Source organism: Siphateles boraxobius, unplaced genomic scaffold, assembly GCF_051911475.1.
Source record: "Siphateles boraxobius isolate OS27281-9 unplaced genomic scaffold, OSU_SipBor_1 8, whole genome shotgun sequence".
In the NCBI taxonomy this organism is placed as follows: domain Eukaryota; kingdom Metazoa; phylum Chordata; class Actinopteri; order Cypriniformes; family Leuciscidae; genus Siphateles; species Siphateles boraxobius.
Genome location: NW_027509208.1, coordinates 24,182,581 through 24,200,590, shown reverse-complemented (window position 1 = coordinate 24,200,590; position 18,010 = coordinate 24,182,581). Strand labels below are relative to the sequence as shown.

General features: G+C 39.3%; 1 protein-coding gene across 9 annotated transcripts in view; it reads left to right on the top strand.

Annotated features, from left to right (window-relative positions):
* Positions 1 to 18,010, top strand: part of arid1b (AT-rich interactive domain 1B) — an 88,276-nt gene that overhangs the window by 50,401 nt on the left and 19,865 nt on the right. For 6 of the 9 annotated variants that reach the window (XM_077220427.1, XM_077220433.1, XM_077220429.1 and 3 more), the window contains exons 5-11: positions 2,451 to 2,694; positions 4,467 to 4,556; positions 5,436 to 5,606; positions 11,397 to 11,739; positions 12,861 to 13,001; positions 13,999 to 14,126; positions 15,002 to 15,108. In XM_077220427.1, the coding sequence (XP_077076542.1) occupies positions 2,451 to 2,694; positions 4,467 to 4,556; positions 5,436 to 5,606; positions 11,397 to 11,739; positions 12,861 to 13,001; positions 13,999 to 14,126; positions 15,002 to 15,108 (1,224 nt within the window). The remainder of the gene's footprint in view (positions 1 to 2,450; positions 2,695 to 4,466; positions 4,557 to 5,435; positions 5,607 to 11,396; positions 11,740 to 12,860; positions 13,002 to 13,998; positions 14,127 to 15,001; positions 15,109 to 18,010) is intronic. The other 3 variants (XM_077220430.1, XM_077220435.1, XM_077220434.1) reach the window with 1 other exon arrangement.

The following is an 18,010-nucleotide window of genomic DNA, read 5'->3' as shown; positions in this document are numbered from 1 at the left end:
GCTTCAGTGAACTTTTTACGAAATGTGAGCCATCCCACTTCTTTAAATCATCTGGAAAAAGAATCTATGATAACACCATCAAGCTGTCTAGTGTATCTGGAAAAGCCAAGACTTTCCAGTGGAGAAAGTAACTGCTGGAAGTAGTTGACCCACACTCTTCATGACACTCCGTCATCGAGGCCGATATGTGGTATTGCGTAAAGCTGAGCATATGTTCCTCTTCATCCTCAACTAGGTCATCACCACTAAGCCTGCAACGTGAAGTTAGTCTTTTCTGAAAACTGTGTGAGTTTCCATCACAATCATTCATTAAACTCCATGACACTGCTCGAGCTGGAACCACAGGCTCAATTGTAGTGGAATTTTTGGAAAGTTTTGTTCCATAGTCTTTCAGCACCACTGGGCCTGTTGTACTACACAGCAAAGGAAATCAGTTTTATTTTTCCCTTATTTGCCATGGTGCTTATTAGTTACAGAAAATTATTGGTACTTCTGATGCTGTTTATTCCAGTATCATCGTTGCATTTGAGACCACGGGGAATAACAATGAGTGATCATTGAGATTCGATAACTGCCAGCTCGTAGGGAGCTCATAGAACAACCACTCTACCAAAGTTCTATTGCTGCTATCCAGGCCAGGAGTTGTTATCACCTCGGCGCTTGGAAACTAATGCCATTTGCACGGTTGATTATGGTTATTTGCACATGGTTATTTAACTCAGAGGCATGACTGTGGTATTGGCTGCATGCAAGATCACCTGTAGGGTAAAGAACTTAGACCGGGGCCCCCTAAAGCCAGGCTAAGACTGCTGGAGTTTCAGGCCGATTTACCCCCCATTTACCCATCCCGAGAAAAAATCGTGTCCTGGGCATCTGTCTGTTTCGATGTTCGATCCAGATTATCTGGTAATGTGAGGCATTTACAAATCAAATCTTGAACCTCCCCATCTGTTCGTGGAAACATCGGGGCCGCCCTGACAATATTAAACATGTTTGATATTTAGGATTTTAAATCGGGATGACTATGACTATGATTACGTCAGTACTTCCACAATAGCCAATGAGAGACAAGTTTACGAGGAGACGGAAGTGACGGAGGTGACAGAACTTTTGAAATGATGACCGCAAAACAAGAAGTAACTGTACAGGTCCGGTGGACAGCAGAGTCGTCAAGTCAAGTCCCCTTTATTTATATAGCGCTTTTTACAATTCAGATTGTATCAAAGCAGCTTCACAGTGATAACATGAAAATAATACAACAAAGTTTGTTTCTAGAAGAAAATTGCATCATCGTCCACCTTAAAGGTGCTCTAAGTGATGTCACGTGTTTTTTAGGCCAAACATTTTTTTTGTCACATACAGCAAACATCTCCTCACTATCCGCTAGCTGCCTGTCCCCTGAACACACTGTTAAAAAACGTGGTCTCTGCAGACACCCCAGGCTCCACAAACGGCAACAAAAAGAAACTGGGCTAACCCACAGCACGAAACATAACAAACTGTTCCAGCCAATAACCGACAAGAAGGATTTGGGGGGTTAGTGCGCGGATGAGGGAGGGTCTAGCTAGTCTCCGTTTTGTTTGACAATACTTCGGACGTCAACAAGAAGTGACGTCACCCAACCTCGCTTAGAGCACCTTAAAGGCAAATCAATAATATTGTTGAATGTTAAATGTCCACAACTAAGCAAGCCAAAAGCCAAGGCAACAGTGGCAAGGAACCGAAACTCCATCAGGTGACAGAATGGAGAAAAAAACCTTGTGGGAACACAGGCACAGTCGGGGGCCCAGTTCTCCTCTGGCCAACGAATGAACAGTGTATGATTATGATTCAGCGATGGAGGAACGTCTGGTCGAAATGTGGCAACAACACAATTTGTCTTTATAATGCCTCCTCATATAATGTCTATAACAAGTTGCCGTGACACCGTATTCATTTTGTTTGCAGCCGCTTCCCCTTGAGATCACGTGAATTGATTAAATCTGGCATGATAATTTTAAGAATATCTTGTAGTGTGTGATGTGCCATGATTTTCAAATCATGTAGTGTGTGCAGGTTTGAGATTTGAAAGAGGAAAATCTGTGATGATTCGTCTTATGTGCGTGATGCAACCGGATTTCACAATCGGTTAAGATTTAGAAACTCCTGTAGTCTGAGCCCTTATTTAGTGGAGTATTTACAGGGTTTAGTTTGGCACAGGTTTGTAATTTTGGCAACATACACTTAGCATTAGTGCAATATGTTCAGACTTTTTTTTTACTAGAGTCTCTACACGTTCGCTGCTTCTGAACTGATGTCATTTTATCCATTCATTTGCTCACTTCCAAATGAGACATGGCATCAAGTCCATTAACCAGTAATGTTTTTTGGCTAATAAGTCTTTTGGAGTCTTGATAAGTATGAATATGGCCTGAACTTCAACTGTCCCTTCTTCTGTTTGTGTACTTCAGGATCTATCTGGCTCTATAGATGACCTCCCCACTGGAACAGAGGCGGGTCTCAGTTCGGCCATCAGCGCTTCCGGGTCCACCAGTAGCCAGGGCGAGCAGAGTAACCCTGCCCAGTCGCCCTTCTCGCCCCATGCCTCACCCAGAGTCCCCAGCATGCGCAGCGGGCCCTCGCCCTCGCCCGTCGGGTCACCAGTGGGTTCCAGCCAATCACGATCTGGGCCCATATCACCTGCCAGTGGGCCAGGTAAAAGATTCTGTGTGAGATATAATTTTTTGATTTGTTTTTTCATAAATATTTCAGGGAGAATATCTGCTGTTTGAAACTCTCTATTTTTATGTTGTTTCATTTAATTTAATGTATGTTATGTTTGAATTGTATGAGATTATTCTGTAGTAGGGACGTGAATTTTCAGGAATATTGTTAATCGACTTTTTATTAAAATCAACAACCAATTAATCGATTAATCGTTACTGTTAATGTCGCAAAACGCGTGGAGAACTCCAAATATCATGGTCACATAGTAGCAACAGAAACGGTACATGTATTCGTATCGAACTGAACAGATACAAAAGATAGCCCCCAGGCAAAAAAAAAAGAAGTATTAATCGTCAATCGGTAAGCTTAATTAACAAAATTAATAATGCCAATACTAATCTGTAGAATGATGTTTTTATTTGTTTTGATCCTTTAAAATAAGTGGGAGAAGTAGAATGTTTATTAGCTATTCATACAAATTAATTAATTTGATTTTTATTAACCCTTTGACGCGTACGATCACACCAGTGATCGTATATAGTTATTAATTTGAAAAACATTATAAATCAAAATAAAGTATTATGTTAATATTTTTTATTTTGTCAGTCATTGTGCATGTTTTGGTTTGTTGACATTGCTTTACTGAAGTCTTCTTAAAATTAGCTGCTAAAATCGCTTTGAATACCGACTAAAATTCTCTCTCTAACTAGGCACATATTCTTGAATATTCTGTTGTGGATATTTTGGGAAAAAAATATTATTGTTATGCTAACTTTGACATACCCATTAGCTGCAGCCGTCACATGCTTCTCGTTTAATTCCTCCCACTGTGGAGCAGTCGGAGGGCGAGGTGTGTTTGAGCTCCAGTCAGCAGTGGGTCAGCAGCAGGATTCAAGCTGCCTTTAAAACAAGTCGCTCCATCATTAAAATAGTTTTGAAAGTCTGTTAGCAGTTTGGAGTCACTTTGACACAATTACTGTCCTGCTGTGCCCTGCATTGTTAGCCGGGCTTCTTTGATAGCCGGGCAGCGGAGGGCTTTGTGCAGCTGAAACTGCTGTTTTTCGTCTCCGTTCTGAATGTCACTAACAAGGTCCACAGGAGAGCGTTTACCCCGCTGCACACAAAACCGCCTCATCTCTACTGGGAGCACCATTGGCCATTAACCGCATACAAGGCTGGCCCTGACATGTGATCTGTGTGCCATTATTGGAGAATGAATATCTCCGCTTTTACACACATACGCGTTCTGTACATACAGGCACACAAAGTTGCTCCCGGGAGAGAAACGATGAGCCTTAAACACCTCCCTTGGGACGTGTGGTTAGATATTCTGCCCTCAATGCTAATTTGTCTGATATTTATTGTGAAAAGGAGCTCTTTTATGAGACCACTAACTGTGTTTGTGGTTTTGTGCATGTGCACTGCAAAACTATGTTTCTTGATCAGTATTTTTGCCTTGCTTCCCAGTAAAATATCCTTAAAACAAGATAAATATGTCATGAGGTAAGTTTATCATTTTTTAAATGGTTTTAGACAATAAATCTAACAAAATTTACATTTAATTGTATATATAATAATAAAAAAACATAAGAAACAGTCTCTTGAAAATCTGAAAACAACTTTTGAAGTAAATTTATCTTGTTTTGATAATTAGATGTGTTAATCTTAAACTAGACAAAAATACTGATTAAGGAAATAATGTGTACAGAAAAAGACTTTGGGTTTACGCACACATGTACATTCCCCCCCCCCCCACACAGGTACACAGATGGCCCCTCAGACCCCGGGGAACGTCCCAGACGTTGGCTCCCATTCCTCTCACAGTCAGTCGCCCATGTCTCAGGAGAGAGGTGAGTTGATTTCCCGCTGTAACAGTGCGGCGCACACTGACTCTATTTACAGCTATCAAGAAAAGGAGATTTTTTACTAATATCCGACATCTGTTCGCTCGCTTTCCAGGATTCACTTCAGAGGAATAAACTCAAATGTGTGATGTATATTAACACCTGCTATATATTTTTTCCTCCTCCATGGATATGAGGAGCTATCAGAGTGCTGGTGCTTTGATTTAGAGCTTAAGTATGAACATTTGTTTGTTCGGAGCTGTAAGCAATAACTATTATTGTAATTTCAGTTATTTTCACCTATGCAAGTGAGATCACAATTAGATTTACTGACACCAGAAGGTCAACATGAAAACCCTGTCCCATCTTATTGTGTACAATTTACCAGTGCACATTGTTCTTAAGAAAATCCTTGTAAACTTGTGATGGCAAATTAAGATTTTGACCTGTCTCCCTGTCCAAGTCAAATAATTGGTGCTGGCAGTGTTTCAGGAGGGCAGTAGTCCTTGTCACGGTTTTGCTTTTTCTGACCATACAAAGGCAAATACATTAAAAACAAAAAAAAGGTCAAATCTGAATACATTTACAGGCTGTTGTTGACTAATAATTGAAAGACCGTCACAGGAAAAATAAATAAATAAATATATATATATATATATATATATATATATATATATACATACATACTAGTAAGTTTCGAAGTAGCATTTATTATAAAGGACTGCATATGGGTGAATCATACTGAAAAACATATATATATATATATATATATACTAATAATACTGAATATAAACTTTACACTATGCAAAGTAGTTCTATTAATTTTAACATTTATCTTTAAACTATTTACAGAAAACACTTTTTTTTCTCGGTTTTACTTTTTAGGATTTGCACCTAACATGCAGCGCAATGCACCTGGTCCTCAGTTTGGAGGCCAGCAGGCTGGACCTTCTATGTCCCCACACTCCTGTCCCACTGGCCCTATGCAGCATAATGTGGGCTCTTATCAGCTGGGCCCCTCTTATGGGCCCCAGAGTGGCCAGTATGGCCCTTCAGGTAACACACTCACATTCCAAGTTCTTCTGCTTGCAAACATTTTACATTTTTGTTTAGGTGAGGATTTCTTCCTCTAATTGTCTGATGTGAATATTCACTAAAATGGTCCATACATCTTGTGCACTATATTACAAGTCTTCGATAGCTTTATGTGAGAAACATACAAAAAAATTGTATTTACATACAAATGTAATTTTTGTCATCGCTTCGACATCATTCATTCATACATTTACACATACAGATAAGGCATGCGAGAGCCAATGTTGTTATACAGTAGACCATTGACGACAAGCTTAGAGCAATAGTTTAAGGCACCAAAGGTAAATATATGAATCTCCCTTTGTGTTCCACGAAGAAAGAATGTAATCTGGGTTTGGAAGGACATGTGAGTGAGTAAATGACATAATTAAATTTTCTGGGTGAACTAATACTTGTGGTTTAACAAACAAGGCTTAGATTAAGCCAGGATTTGGCCTTAGTTCAATTAGGACATTTAAGTAGCTTTCATAAACATGCCTTAGAAAAAACATTACTGATAAAAAAACAAAAAAAACATTTATCTGGAGATAAAACAATGACATATTTTAAGATATGTCAGTGCAAGTTGCTTTCAGTTAAGACAACTCAAACATGCATTTTAATCTGGGACCAGGCTTTAAGCCTTGTGTCTGTTGTTGTTTCAGCCTTGTGCGTCTGTGAAAGAAACCCCATTAACAGGCCTCAGCAGTAATTCATCATGAATGTTATGGTGTGCAGATGTAATAAATGAATAGCTGCTAAGCATGCCTTTATAATGTCATGGCCTCCACTCTGTCTGATTGATAGTCCCTGTTGTCCTGTACTCTAATTCAAATGACTGACAGCCAGCTCAAGACAACAGGAGTGCAACGTGCTGCCGCTGTTGCAGGCCTGACACTGACTGAGCTATAGCGGCAGTCGACCGCAGAATTGTTTACACAGATTGATGGGATCCATGAAAAGATGCCTCAGTCAATTCATAGTTTGGAAGAACATTAAATTAAGCATTTTATTGTTTCCTGAAGTTTACTTATAATGCAAACATTAATAATTTGGTGTTTTTTTTAACCATTTTCCATCATTTTAAACCATCTCTCCCTCTCTCTCTCTCTCTCTCCCTCTCTCTCTCCCTCTCTCCTCTCTCTCTCTCTCTCTCTCTCTCTCTCTCTCTCACCCTTAGACTTGTTTCATACATCTTGTTTTACATTGATTTATTTTGCCGGCTATATTAACAGGCAGCAGGGCTTGCACTGCGTTCATCAGTAGCCTGGTGCTGCTTAACAGGAGTAGCACTGCATGCAAGAGTTTCGGTGCTATACCTATTTTTGCTGCGCATTACAACCTGAACTGAGGCAAACTTGTTGGAAATGCTCTTATAACACAGGGGCATAGTGGCTCAGTGGATAGCGCTGTGGCCACAGCAAGAAGGTCCTCGGTTCGAGTTCTGGCTGAGCCAGAAAGCCTTTCTTTTGTATAACAATCCAAAGACAAGAGGTGAATGAGAGGTGATTCTAAGGCTATGTTCACACTTTCAGTCTAAATCCGATTATTTGTGTATCCGATTGGAATCTGATCTAAAATTATTGAATACGCCAAATACAACAACAACTACAACGTCTGATGTTTAACATGGCGTGAGAAAGTCACATAAACCACGCAAAATTCGATCAGATCGGTCAGACTGAAACGGATTCCCAGAAATACGATTTGAATAGGTTTTCAAACCACACGTAGGTTGAAACGGATTTGTAAAAATCGCATTTCACGTGATTCTGATTCGAATTCAATCGGATATGCACAAAAATCGGATTTGGACTGACTGTCTAAATGTAGCCTAAGTTGTCCGTATGTGTGAAAGCATGTGTGTAAGCCACGTGATGAACTGGCCATCTGTCCAGGGTGCTACCCTGCTTAAGACCCAAGACAGTGGGGTAGAGTTCAGCATCCCCACAACCCCGATAGGACAAGCAGTTTGGAAAATGGATGGATAGATGCATGTGGACCCCCACCTAATATAAATTATTTTTCATAATAATCAAGTTTTAGCTACTGTACCTTTAAGACTTTTAAACGTTAATTACCTTTATGATTGACTAACCTGTTCCCATATTAAACTGACCAATGTAAGTCACACTTACATTCATCAGGGGCACTCATTTTGCTGAATAGTGTGTTGATGTGTAAAGACAACGTCTCAGTAGCCAACCCAAAACAACTAGATGGGTTGTCTCACCTGCCGACTGTATTTGATGAAATCTCGCCCTCTTCTGTTGGAGGTCTGTTACACACTGCGATTAGAAATGGCAGAGGGATGACAGCCTTTGAGTTTTCTCTCCAAGAAGCAGGACAACTGCTTGTTACTTATTGATGGTTTGTTGACAACAGTTACTCTCTGAGACTCAAGCAGGACAATATATTGTTGCTTCTGCAGAGGCTCATTGGTCACTGCCATGGCCAAATGATCATCCCACCGACTGAATGATCATTTCGACTGAAACAGAAGTTGATTTCCAGTCAGTAAGTCCATTAACTCAGCTGTGAGTTGAGTCACTGCGGCTGTTAAGGCTCCCCTGCTGAGAGCCGATTCTCCATCAACTATGTAAATGAGGATTATGATTGAAAATCTGCTGAAAAATCATCTGGTGTAAACATTGGCGGTCATACAGTGCATTCAGAAAGTATTCAGACTCCTTCATTTTTATCACAACATTCTACACTCCATACTACCATAATGACAAGGCTAAACCCAGATTTGTGATAACTGAACATTTATTACAAAGAAAAACCTGAAATATTACATTGCATTAATTGCTAGGATTCAGACCCTTACCACATTATTTAAGTTGAAGCACCGTTGGCATGTTCTACAAGCTCAAGACAAGCTTCAGTCATTCTTCCCTGGAGTACCTCTTAAGCGCTCTTAAGTTGGATGGGGAACATTCAAGTCCGGGATCTGGATCTAAACTCTAAACTCATTTACAGAGTTGCCCGTAAGCCACTCTTACATGTCTTGGCTGTGTGCTTGCTTAGGGTCATTGCCATGCTGGAAGGTGAACCTTTGACCCATCTGTGCTCCTTACAACTCTTAAAGATATCTTTTTATTTTGTTGTGTTCATCTTTCCTTTTACCCTGACAATTCCCCCAGTCCCTGCCACTCATGAACACCCTCTTAGCATGATACTACAACCACTGTGGTTGGAATGGTATTGCCAAGGTTATGAGTGGTGCTTTGTTTCCTCCAGACATGACGCTTGTAGTCGAGATTCATCAGACCAGAGCATCTTGTTTCTCACAGTCTTTTAGGTGTCTATTTTGCTAATTCCAAGCATTGTTTCATGGGTTTTGCACTGAGGAGATGCTTTGGCGTTGAAACGCTTTGGTGTTGACACTCTGCCATAAAAGCCTATATTGGAGTAGTGTTGTAGTGTTGGTTGTCTTCTTTCACCTGTCTCCATGCATGATCTCTGGAGCTCAACCTGAGTGACCATAAGTTTCTTGGTCACCAAGGCCCTTCTCCCCGATTGCACAGTTTGGTTGGGTAACAAGCTCTAGGAAGTTCTAAACTTATTCCATTTTAAGAATTATGGAGGCCACTGTGCTTGTGAGAACCCTTTAATGCCGCAGAATTTTTTGTAGCCTTCCCCAGATCTGTGCCTCAACACAGTCTTGTCTGTTCATTTGACTGCATGGCTTGGTTTTACTCTATGTATTTTCAGCTGTTAGACCTTATATATACAGGTGTGTGCCTTTCCAATCATGTCCCATCAAATCAAAGTGTAGATACATCTTCAAAGATGATCTGCAGAAATGGGATGTATCCAAGGTAAATTTTCAGTTTTTTAAATTTTTATTACATTTCTAAAGTTAGCACAAATCTATTTTTTTCTTTGTCATTATGGGGTATGGATTGACATTTGTAAATTAAAAGCATTTAGCGTAAGGCTGGGCTTATGAATTTTAAAGTGTATTTGATCTGCATTTAATTTAAACAAGCAAGGAAAATCCCCCTTTCCATTATACATTCCCTTTAAACAGTGAATTGTCTTTGACTCGAAGGTTAGTTGTTGATGTGAATTGAGTTGAAGGCAGGGAAAGTGGGAAGCCTTTGAGTCCTGTTGTGTCAGAACAAGCTTTGTCATTTTGTGTAGCTGAATTACAGAAACATGGGTCTTTAAAACAAGGTGAGATGCACATCTTTTTAGCTCACAGTAGGCTTCAAATTGTGTTCTCATGTCCCAAACCTTCTGTCATCTATGCATCGCTCACAGCACTGTCAGAAGGGCATCCGCCTGTATCCTTCACATTCATGGCATCTTTCCCTCTTTTTCACCTGAGGGAATGTTGAGATTAACAGGGCTGGAGGAAAGTCACCACAGAGTGTCTGACAGCAGTACGGCTTTTCTGTGTAATTGGCATTGCTCCAGGTCCACTTCTACATCCTTGCAGACTGGAGTGTCCGTCCTCCCCACCGTGAAGGAGCTTGTTAAGGGTCTCAGTGTTACTACAGAATCGGGGCAAATAGCCAGTATGCCCCTTCCTTTCCTCTCAACCTGCTTAATGTGATTTTGGAATACATTTTTAGTTTTCTTTTTTTTACACTGGGAAAGTGGAAAGCATGCCAAGACTCTCTGATTTCCACAGGGAACTTTTGAAACCTGAATGAGCCAAAGATCTCAACGTTTCGACAGCTTGAGGAATGGAAATCCCAGTTCTAATTGTGACTGAAACGCTGCTCGGCAAGCTCCTCCTGCCAAGCAGCGATCTGGGCACGATTAAATTTATGCCCATTATGCACATCAGCATATTAGACGGAACTCCACGTGGTGGACATGATGTCTCGTCCCCTGAGAAACTTGACGAGAGAAACTTGGCGTCCAGTGGGTGTCAGGCTGAATGTCCTCAGACTGTTGATCTTGAAACATGTCATGAGGAGACATACTTCATTAACAACGGGCTCTCTGATGGCTTGCTGAGGCTTTGGTCCCACACTTGTAATTGACTAGAATGTCAATTTGGCAAAATTTTGTCCAGCCTTCACTGGCTTCCAATACTCTCCCACAAAGATTTGATAATTTGACTTCCTGAGTAGGAACAGAGAAAAAAAAGATGTATGCAGAATTTAGACTTAAAAGAGAAGAGATCAAAATGCACCCATAAAATCTGTTATTTACACGTCCTCATGTCATTCTAAACCTGTATAATTTCATGAATATCCATTACATTGTGAATCACTTTCCCGTTTAATGAAGCTCCCAAGAGTGTCAGCAAAAACTACATAGGGCTCACTTAAGTGTTCCAATCAGGTTTGGTGAAAAGCAACCTGATATTTAAGCAATTTTTATGTTAAAAGTGTGACTTCCGTCCATGTTCCCATGTTGGAATCCAGTCCATCAAAGAAAAATGAAAAAATCCAATAAATTATAGACATGTATTAGGGATCCAAACTCGAAATTGACCAAAACCAGATTGATAACATTACTGAAACACATTGTGAATACTGTTTCTTGGTTGTCTGTAAGAATAAGAGAAGGGAACTGTAAAACCAGCACAGCAATAGCACCCAGTTTGGATTGTATGGAAACACAAGATATTTTTTTGCATTTTAAAAACACTTAGAGGAAGCGAATATGAAATGTTATCAACAGAGTGCAGGGCTCTTGAGACGTGTTTTGCTCTTGGTCATGCATTGCATTTTTTCCTTTAAGATATTTCCTGAGATGTACTTAATGGTATTAGGACTTTTACATAAAAACTGTCTGGTTTATCTCCAGGTAACTACCCACGGCCTCCTAACTATGGCGGAGCACCAGGTGCCAACTACAGTGGCCCCGGCCCAGGCATGAGCAACAGTCTTGGCATGAATGCCAGCAGTCCAATGCATGGGCAGGGTCCAGGACAACCCTGTGGCTCTATGACTACGGCTCGAGGACCAGGGCATGCAGCCGGTGGCCGGCCTTACACCGCAGGCTCCAGCAGTGTGGCTCCGACCTCTCCCAACATGCCTCAGTCGGCTGGCCCAGGGATGGGTCCACCTCCTCCCAATGTCAGCCGCAAACCCCATGAGAGTAGCCCTGCATCTGCCCAGCAGAACCCAATCCCCTCGGGCCAGGCCAGGTAAATCAGAGCCTTAATTCATTTTAAGTGCCTTTCTGTTTAACTAGAACAAGATGTTTTGGTCATGTTTGGTCTAGATTTCATCCATAATTAAATGGATCGATCACCCAAAAATGAAAATTGCCATTATTTATTCACCCTAATGTTGTTCAAAACCTGTATGACTTACTATCTTCTGCGGAACACAAAAGAAGATATTTTGAATGATCTTGGCAGCCAAACAGATTTGGTTATTATTGACTTCCATTGTATGTACAAAAAAAAAAAAAAAATAACTGAGAGACTTCTTAAAATATTTCAAAAAAGAAATAGTCATACAGGTTTTATTTTGGGGTAAACAACCCATTTAAGGTTACAGAATAATCCCTCAGTTAAAAACAAATGAATTCCAATTCAATTCCAGTTTGGGAAATCTTGCATTAATGAAAAAAACTCTCTCTTTTAATTAGTAATTTTTTTACACCTTGCAAAATAAATAATATTAATTTGGACATATAAAATTTTAATTATTAGAAGTGCTCCAAATAGATTATTATAGCCACTATCAATTTATTGCCGATTGATACCAATTCTGTTTATTTAAGCTTTTATCAGGAGCTCTGTCATAACCAATTATGCAAGCTCTCTGCTCATGGAGCTTAAAATGTCTAAGTTTTGCATATTCAATCGTTTAATTTACAATAGCATTCACCACCTTTTCATTAGATGTTGTTAAAATTGATGACCACTTTTATTTGTTTTCCTGTGATTCAATAAGGGGAACACGTTCTCATGTGAGGCAAGAGTGGAGAGAGAACAGCAAATGTGTGTGGTCGAGTGCTGTTAATGCCATTTATTCAGATAGATTATTTTGTCATATTCCATATACCCTCCAGAAGCATTTATGATTCAGAACGGTACTCCTTTGTAACTTGTATGCACCCTCAATATGTCATTTTGCTTATCCCTCACTGGTTGGCCTCTACTGGACAGCCATGCAGATTTTATGTCACCAAATAATGCTAAGGGCAGGATTTGGGACAGGGGCAAACATGATATTATTCAGTGCACCTTTGAGTTTTCATTTGTATTGAAAGTGAACAGGCACCAAGGAGACCTTTATGCTCTTCCTCCTGCTTCAGGCCTCCCTTTGGCAGGTCCCCTGTGTACCCCGGCCTGTCTGGGCCTGGGGGGCGGCCAGACTCCTTCCCTATCCCTCACCCCCATCACCCTCACTACAGTCCTGCGCAAGGCCAAGGCCAGCCTCACACTGAGCTGTTTGGGTAGGTTTAAGATTGGACCCCTGGCTGGATGGCTTCACTCTGCTTGAGTCTGCTCGCATCAGCTAGAAACAGCACAAGCCAAGTGCTATGCATTAGCTTCTCTTTTCTTCTCCACCACGATTTTGATTTATTCTGAGCATTTAAGAATACTAATCATATAGCTTTCACAAAGACAGGAGAAGCATCCTCTGGAGAAAACAGCAAAATGTTCTGTAGATTGGAGAACTGAAGCAGCAGCTTGTGTAGCTCAGAGATAAAGTGGAGTGGAAGACTAAAAGGGTTTAAAGGAATCGTTCACCCAAGAATAAAAATTCTTTATGTACTTATACTTGTCTTTTCCAAAATCTGTAAACTGTTTTTTTCTTCTTCTGTGGAACGCAAAAGGGGAATTTTTGAAGAATGTTAACGCAGCTTTTTTCCATTAATATAACAACTGTTTACATTCAGATTTAAAATTGACCCATCGACAAGAAATACCGCATCGGTTATCACATGTTGAGAAACTATAGTAGAAGGGAATATTTTCAGTTAATAATAATATTTTGGTCTGTTACTTATGTGAAGTAATTGCTGTGACTTCACAAAACTCGGAATATACTGGAGAAGAGTTGGGTGAAGATTCTTCTACATAAAATGATAGATTCATTTTGCATGCATTTTATGCATTTTTTATTTGAGTCAAGGTGTGATTCGCAGAATTGTTGGTTGTTTTGGTAGCAGCAGTGTAAAACTTTGACCGATGGATTGTAGATTGTACCTAATTTAAGACTTAAAGTGTAATATGGACTACAAACACATCACTTCCTTTTCCTTTGTGCATTAATCCTGAATGTCTTAACCCTCTCTACTGTCCCTGCATATTTGTTGCTTGCCAGCTATTAGAAGTAAAGCAGAAAAGAAAATAAGTGTACTAACAACTTATCATTGAAATCTTCACATCTTAAACAGGCTCTTTTTAAATGCCTGTGTCCTTATGTTTGTGTTCTGTTATCCATAGGCCAAGCGGGTACCAGGCTGGGTCCCACATGCTTGGAATGGCTCCTGGAGGCCCCTACAACCATCCACCGAGCAACAGCTCAGCCAGGATGACCCCTCAAGGACCCTCCTACAACACAATGCCCACAGGTAAGCTTGAGAGTTTTCAATAATATCTCAGTGTTTCAATGCGACAAGATTCCAAGATTCCAAATATTTAATGCAAGAAATGTTCCAAATGTTTTAATGCATGAAAACTTGTGCAAACTCATTACCAATGCAAGATAATGCAAATGTAAAATAAAAATGAAATGTTCTCAGGATAAATAACCAGCGGGCAAATATTGCAGACAATAATGCTTAAAGTCCCCCTGTAGTTAATAATTTCATCACTTAAAACTCAGCTTTTATCACCAAAATGACATATTTAAATGTTTTTTCCCTTTGCAATCCTTCATGCCTTAAAATAGCATGAATGTAATTCTGCACCCTTACCTCATTAAGTATAAGCGGTTCTATGAATATGCAAATAAGCCCCATCTCCACTCACTCACACCAGCTCAGAGATCCACTCGTTGTTGATCTGATTGGTTACAAGGTAGTTTGTGATTTCAAACCATGTTTTCAACACATTCTTTAGTTCACTGCAGTTTTAACGAGAAAATACTCACCAATGGTGTTGACTTAAAGCATATTAAAAACACCACATAGACATAAACAACATCAAAAGATGGATTTTCACCACAGGGGGACTTTAATTAATCAAGAGAAGCAGAAATTGTGATCGCGATTAAAATACGATTTATCGTGAAGCTTCCTTGCTGAATAAAAGTATTTCTTTAATAAAATAAAAATAAAAACTTTTATCTTACTGGGATCTTACTAACTCTAAAAATCTGGAGTTTAATGCTGTATTTTGCTTTCAGAATAAAGTTATTACTTGACTAGTTTGAATATATACCTTTTCTGGAGGGTGAGATCAGATGTTTGGCAAGGTGAGGTCTAAGGGTCTGAATTTCCTGTAGGGCCTATGACAGGCTCAGGGGACACCATGATGCCCACCGATCCCAAACAGAGAGCTGAGCACAAGGAGGAGGGCAGCACACCCGCCACAGATCCCCCTAAGCCAAAGGTATGAAGACATCTTTCTTTCTCTGACTCATTGAACATGTCCAAAATATGCTCACAGATAACTCTAAATCCCTGTAAATGGTAACATTACTCTAAAACCTTCTCTGTTACAGCCAACAAACAGTCTCTGACCTTTGCTTCAACCATAACTTTGTTAATATCTGCCCAGTAAGGGTGTAAAAATGAGTGCATTGGTCTGACACCGTGTCCTAACAAGTGATACAAGTCTTAGTCTACTTTGAAATGTCATTGGTTTAATCTCCTGCTTCACATTCTTGTAAATTAAACATCTTTGGCTGGGATTTGTGTTTCAACTTGCATTTTAACTTTCATCTATTTTTTGCTGCTCTAATCTTGCATTGTACTTAGGACACGGTGTGAGATTGAAAATTAAACACCATAATTATGGAATTTAATAATTGGTTATAGCCTAATTATTATAATAATACCAATTACCAAATCCACCAAATCTAGATCACCAATTTGCTTCCTGCACGGACATGTTCAATGGAGCACTGCCGGAAAAAGAAACTTTAACATATTGTTTTAAATAACTACAGTTTGCATCATAGCATTGAAATAGATTTAGATTTTGACCAAATTCACCTTTTCCCCCAAATAATTTGCGAGTCGTAATAAAATTGTTATCATTGTATATATTTACATCCTACTACTTGTAGCTCTTGTAGTTTATCATTCTGTTTACACTCCCTAAACTGAGTACTGAAAGTATGTTGTTCTTGAATAGTGTTCAATTTCATTTTGTTATTCAATAACCCAAGCAATATAATTCTCTCATGTGTCCTAATGAGCGCACATCTAAGCTCTGGAAGACCTTGCTTCAAATCTTTCTTGTGTTAACTTGTTCTTTCTCAGTCATTGCCCTTACTTTCATCAGAACTTCATTGTGTCATTAAGTTCAGGTTTCATTTGATTGGCTGAGATATGGCGCAGTAGCAGAGCATTCTCTCTCTGAACTCATCTTTCCATTCTTGCTTATGTCACTTTTTTTGTTTCATTTGTAATTCGATGTGATGCTTTGTTTTGTCCCCTTACTGATTAGAGAGAAGTAGTTCTGTCACTTTCAATAATTCTCAAAAAAATTATTTTGTTTTCTTGCTAGCTCATGATAGTCTTTGTACTTTTTTCACCTCGTGGCATCAGTCGTCTATAGAACACGGCTTTTTAATTTAACGTGTAGAAAACTTCACAACAAACAGAAGTGCCTTCAAACGTTGACCTTTATGTCTTGTCCAGCTGGCTACGTTACAATTTTTGTGTTGCTCTCCCTATTTCTGCTGTGTGTGTGTTTGTGTGTGTGTGTGTGTGTGTGCAATCCTGTAACAAGTATAACAAGTCTTGCAATATAACACAGAGCTACTTGAAAGGTATGAACTGAGCTTTCTTTAGTCCAGCTCAGAGTGGTGCCAACTTCAGCCAGAACAAGAGCCAGAGTACAAAAAGAGTGTGACAGATTTGAAGTGTTATACACGAAGTTTCTGCCAGTTCTTTGCCAAACTTTCTGAATGCTTCTCATGCTAACGACAGTAGGCTTTGCATGGGAGGTTTTAGGACTGTGAATTTCAGGAGAATGTTTTCGACCTATTGCGGATCAAGCGATCCTATTCCTCTGACAGGGTGCCAGTACTCGTGCTGATTAGTGTTAATTGCGTTATCAAACCTTTTCCGATGACGAGACAACGGCAAGGTCATTTAACGATAACTGTTACTATATCAACATGCGATATCGTTGACGAAAAAAGACGAGACTACAATGTAATTAAAAAATAAAACTTTACCAAAGTCTCTCTTTATTTTTGTCGGGGATAAAAAGAGACAAAATATTACACACTGCCTTCTCAGTGATGAACTGTAATAAATCTAAACATGAATCTCGACTATATTGTTTGTGGTAGGTAAATTTGCTATTATTGGAATTACTATTAGTAATTTCGCCGTTTTCATAATGTGGAGAGACGAGAGTGTGTTAATTTTATATGATAAATAGCCTACAATAAATCAGGTTAGACACTGAAGACAAATAAACAGTGATAAAGAAAGAACAAATAAACTTATTATAGCATATAGGAAAACAAGCTACAATAGAACAAAGACACAACTGAAATACACCAATCTGGAAAAACTTCCAAGCGCTAGAAATAAGAAATAAATTCTATAAGTACTGACAAAAACACTGCATAGTCTTCACTGTGTAAATTAAATATACATTTATTCTCATTAAAGTTACAAAAGTGATTCAGTCTGTTACAGATATTCAGTTGTGTTTGTTCTAAGTTTAGTTTTTATGGACTTTTAGTTTGTATTCAGTACTTCCTGTGTTTTTTTGTTTCAGTTTCTCATTTGCTGTCATGGACATTCATTTAATCATCACAGGTGTTTTTCATTTGTTTCCTCATTTAGCCAGTGTTTAAGTTTGCCCTGTTATGCCTTCAGTTGTCGATTTATAATTGTGTTAATGCTTGTGTTTGCATTTGACACACTGTTACACCAGTCCGTCTTTTGTTTAATAAACCACTTTTAAGCTTTTTAATCCTGCCTTCTGTCAGTTTTCATCTTCAGTCCGCGTAACACAGTCAAGAGCAATGAGAGATTTTCTCTTTTTTGTTGTTTGATTAACGTTAATAAAGACAGCAGGTAAATTTGGATGCTGTCACTTTAAGACCGACTGCATGGATCCAATATACTCATGCGTTTTCTTTCTCAACTGTTTACGTTCACTTAAGACATAAATGACTGTGTTTACTATCAAAGACATGGTCACTTTAACACTTAAGTATGTGTATTTACCCGTTTAAGCCCAATTAGTTTGTCAGCTCTGAGAAAAAGCAAAGTCTCTCTGAAAGCACATGCATGTAGCGAAATGAGTTGTCTTTCATTGCTTA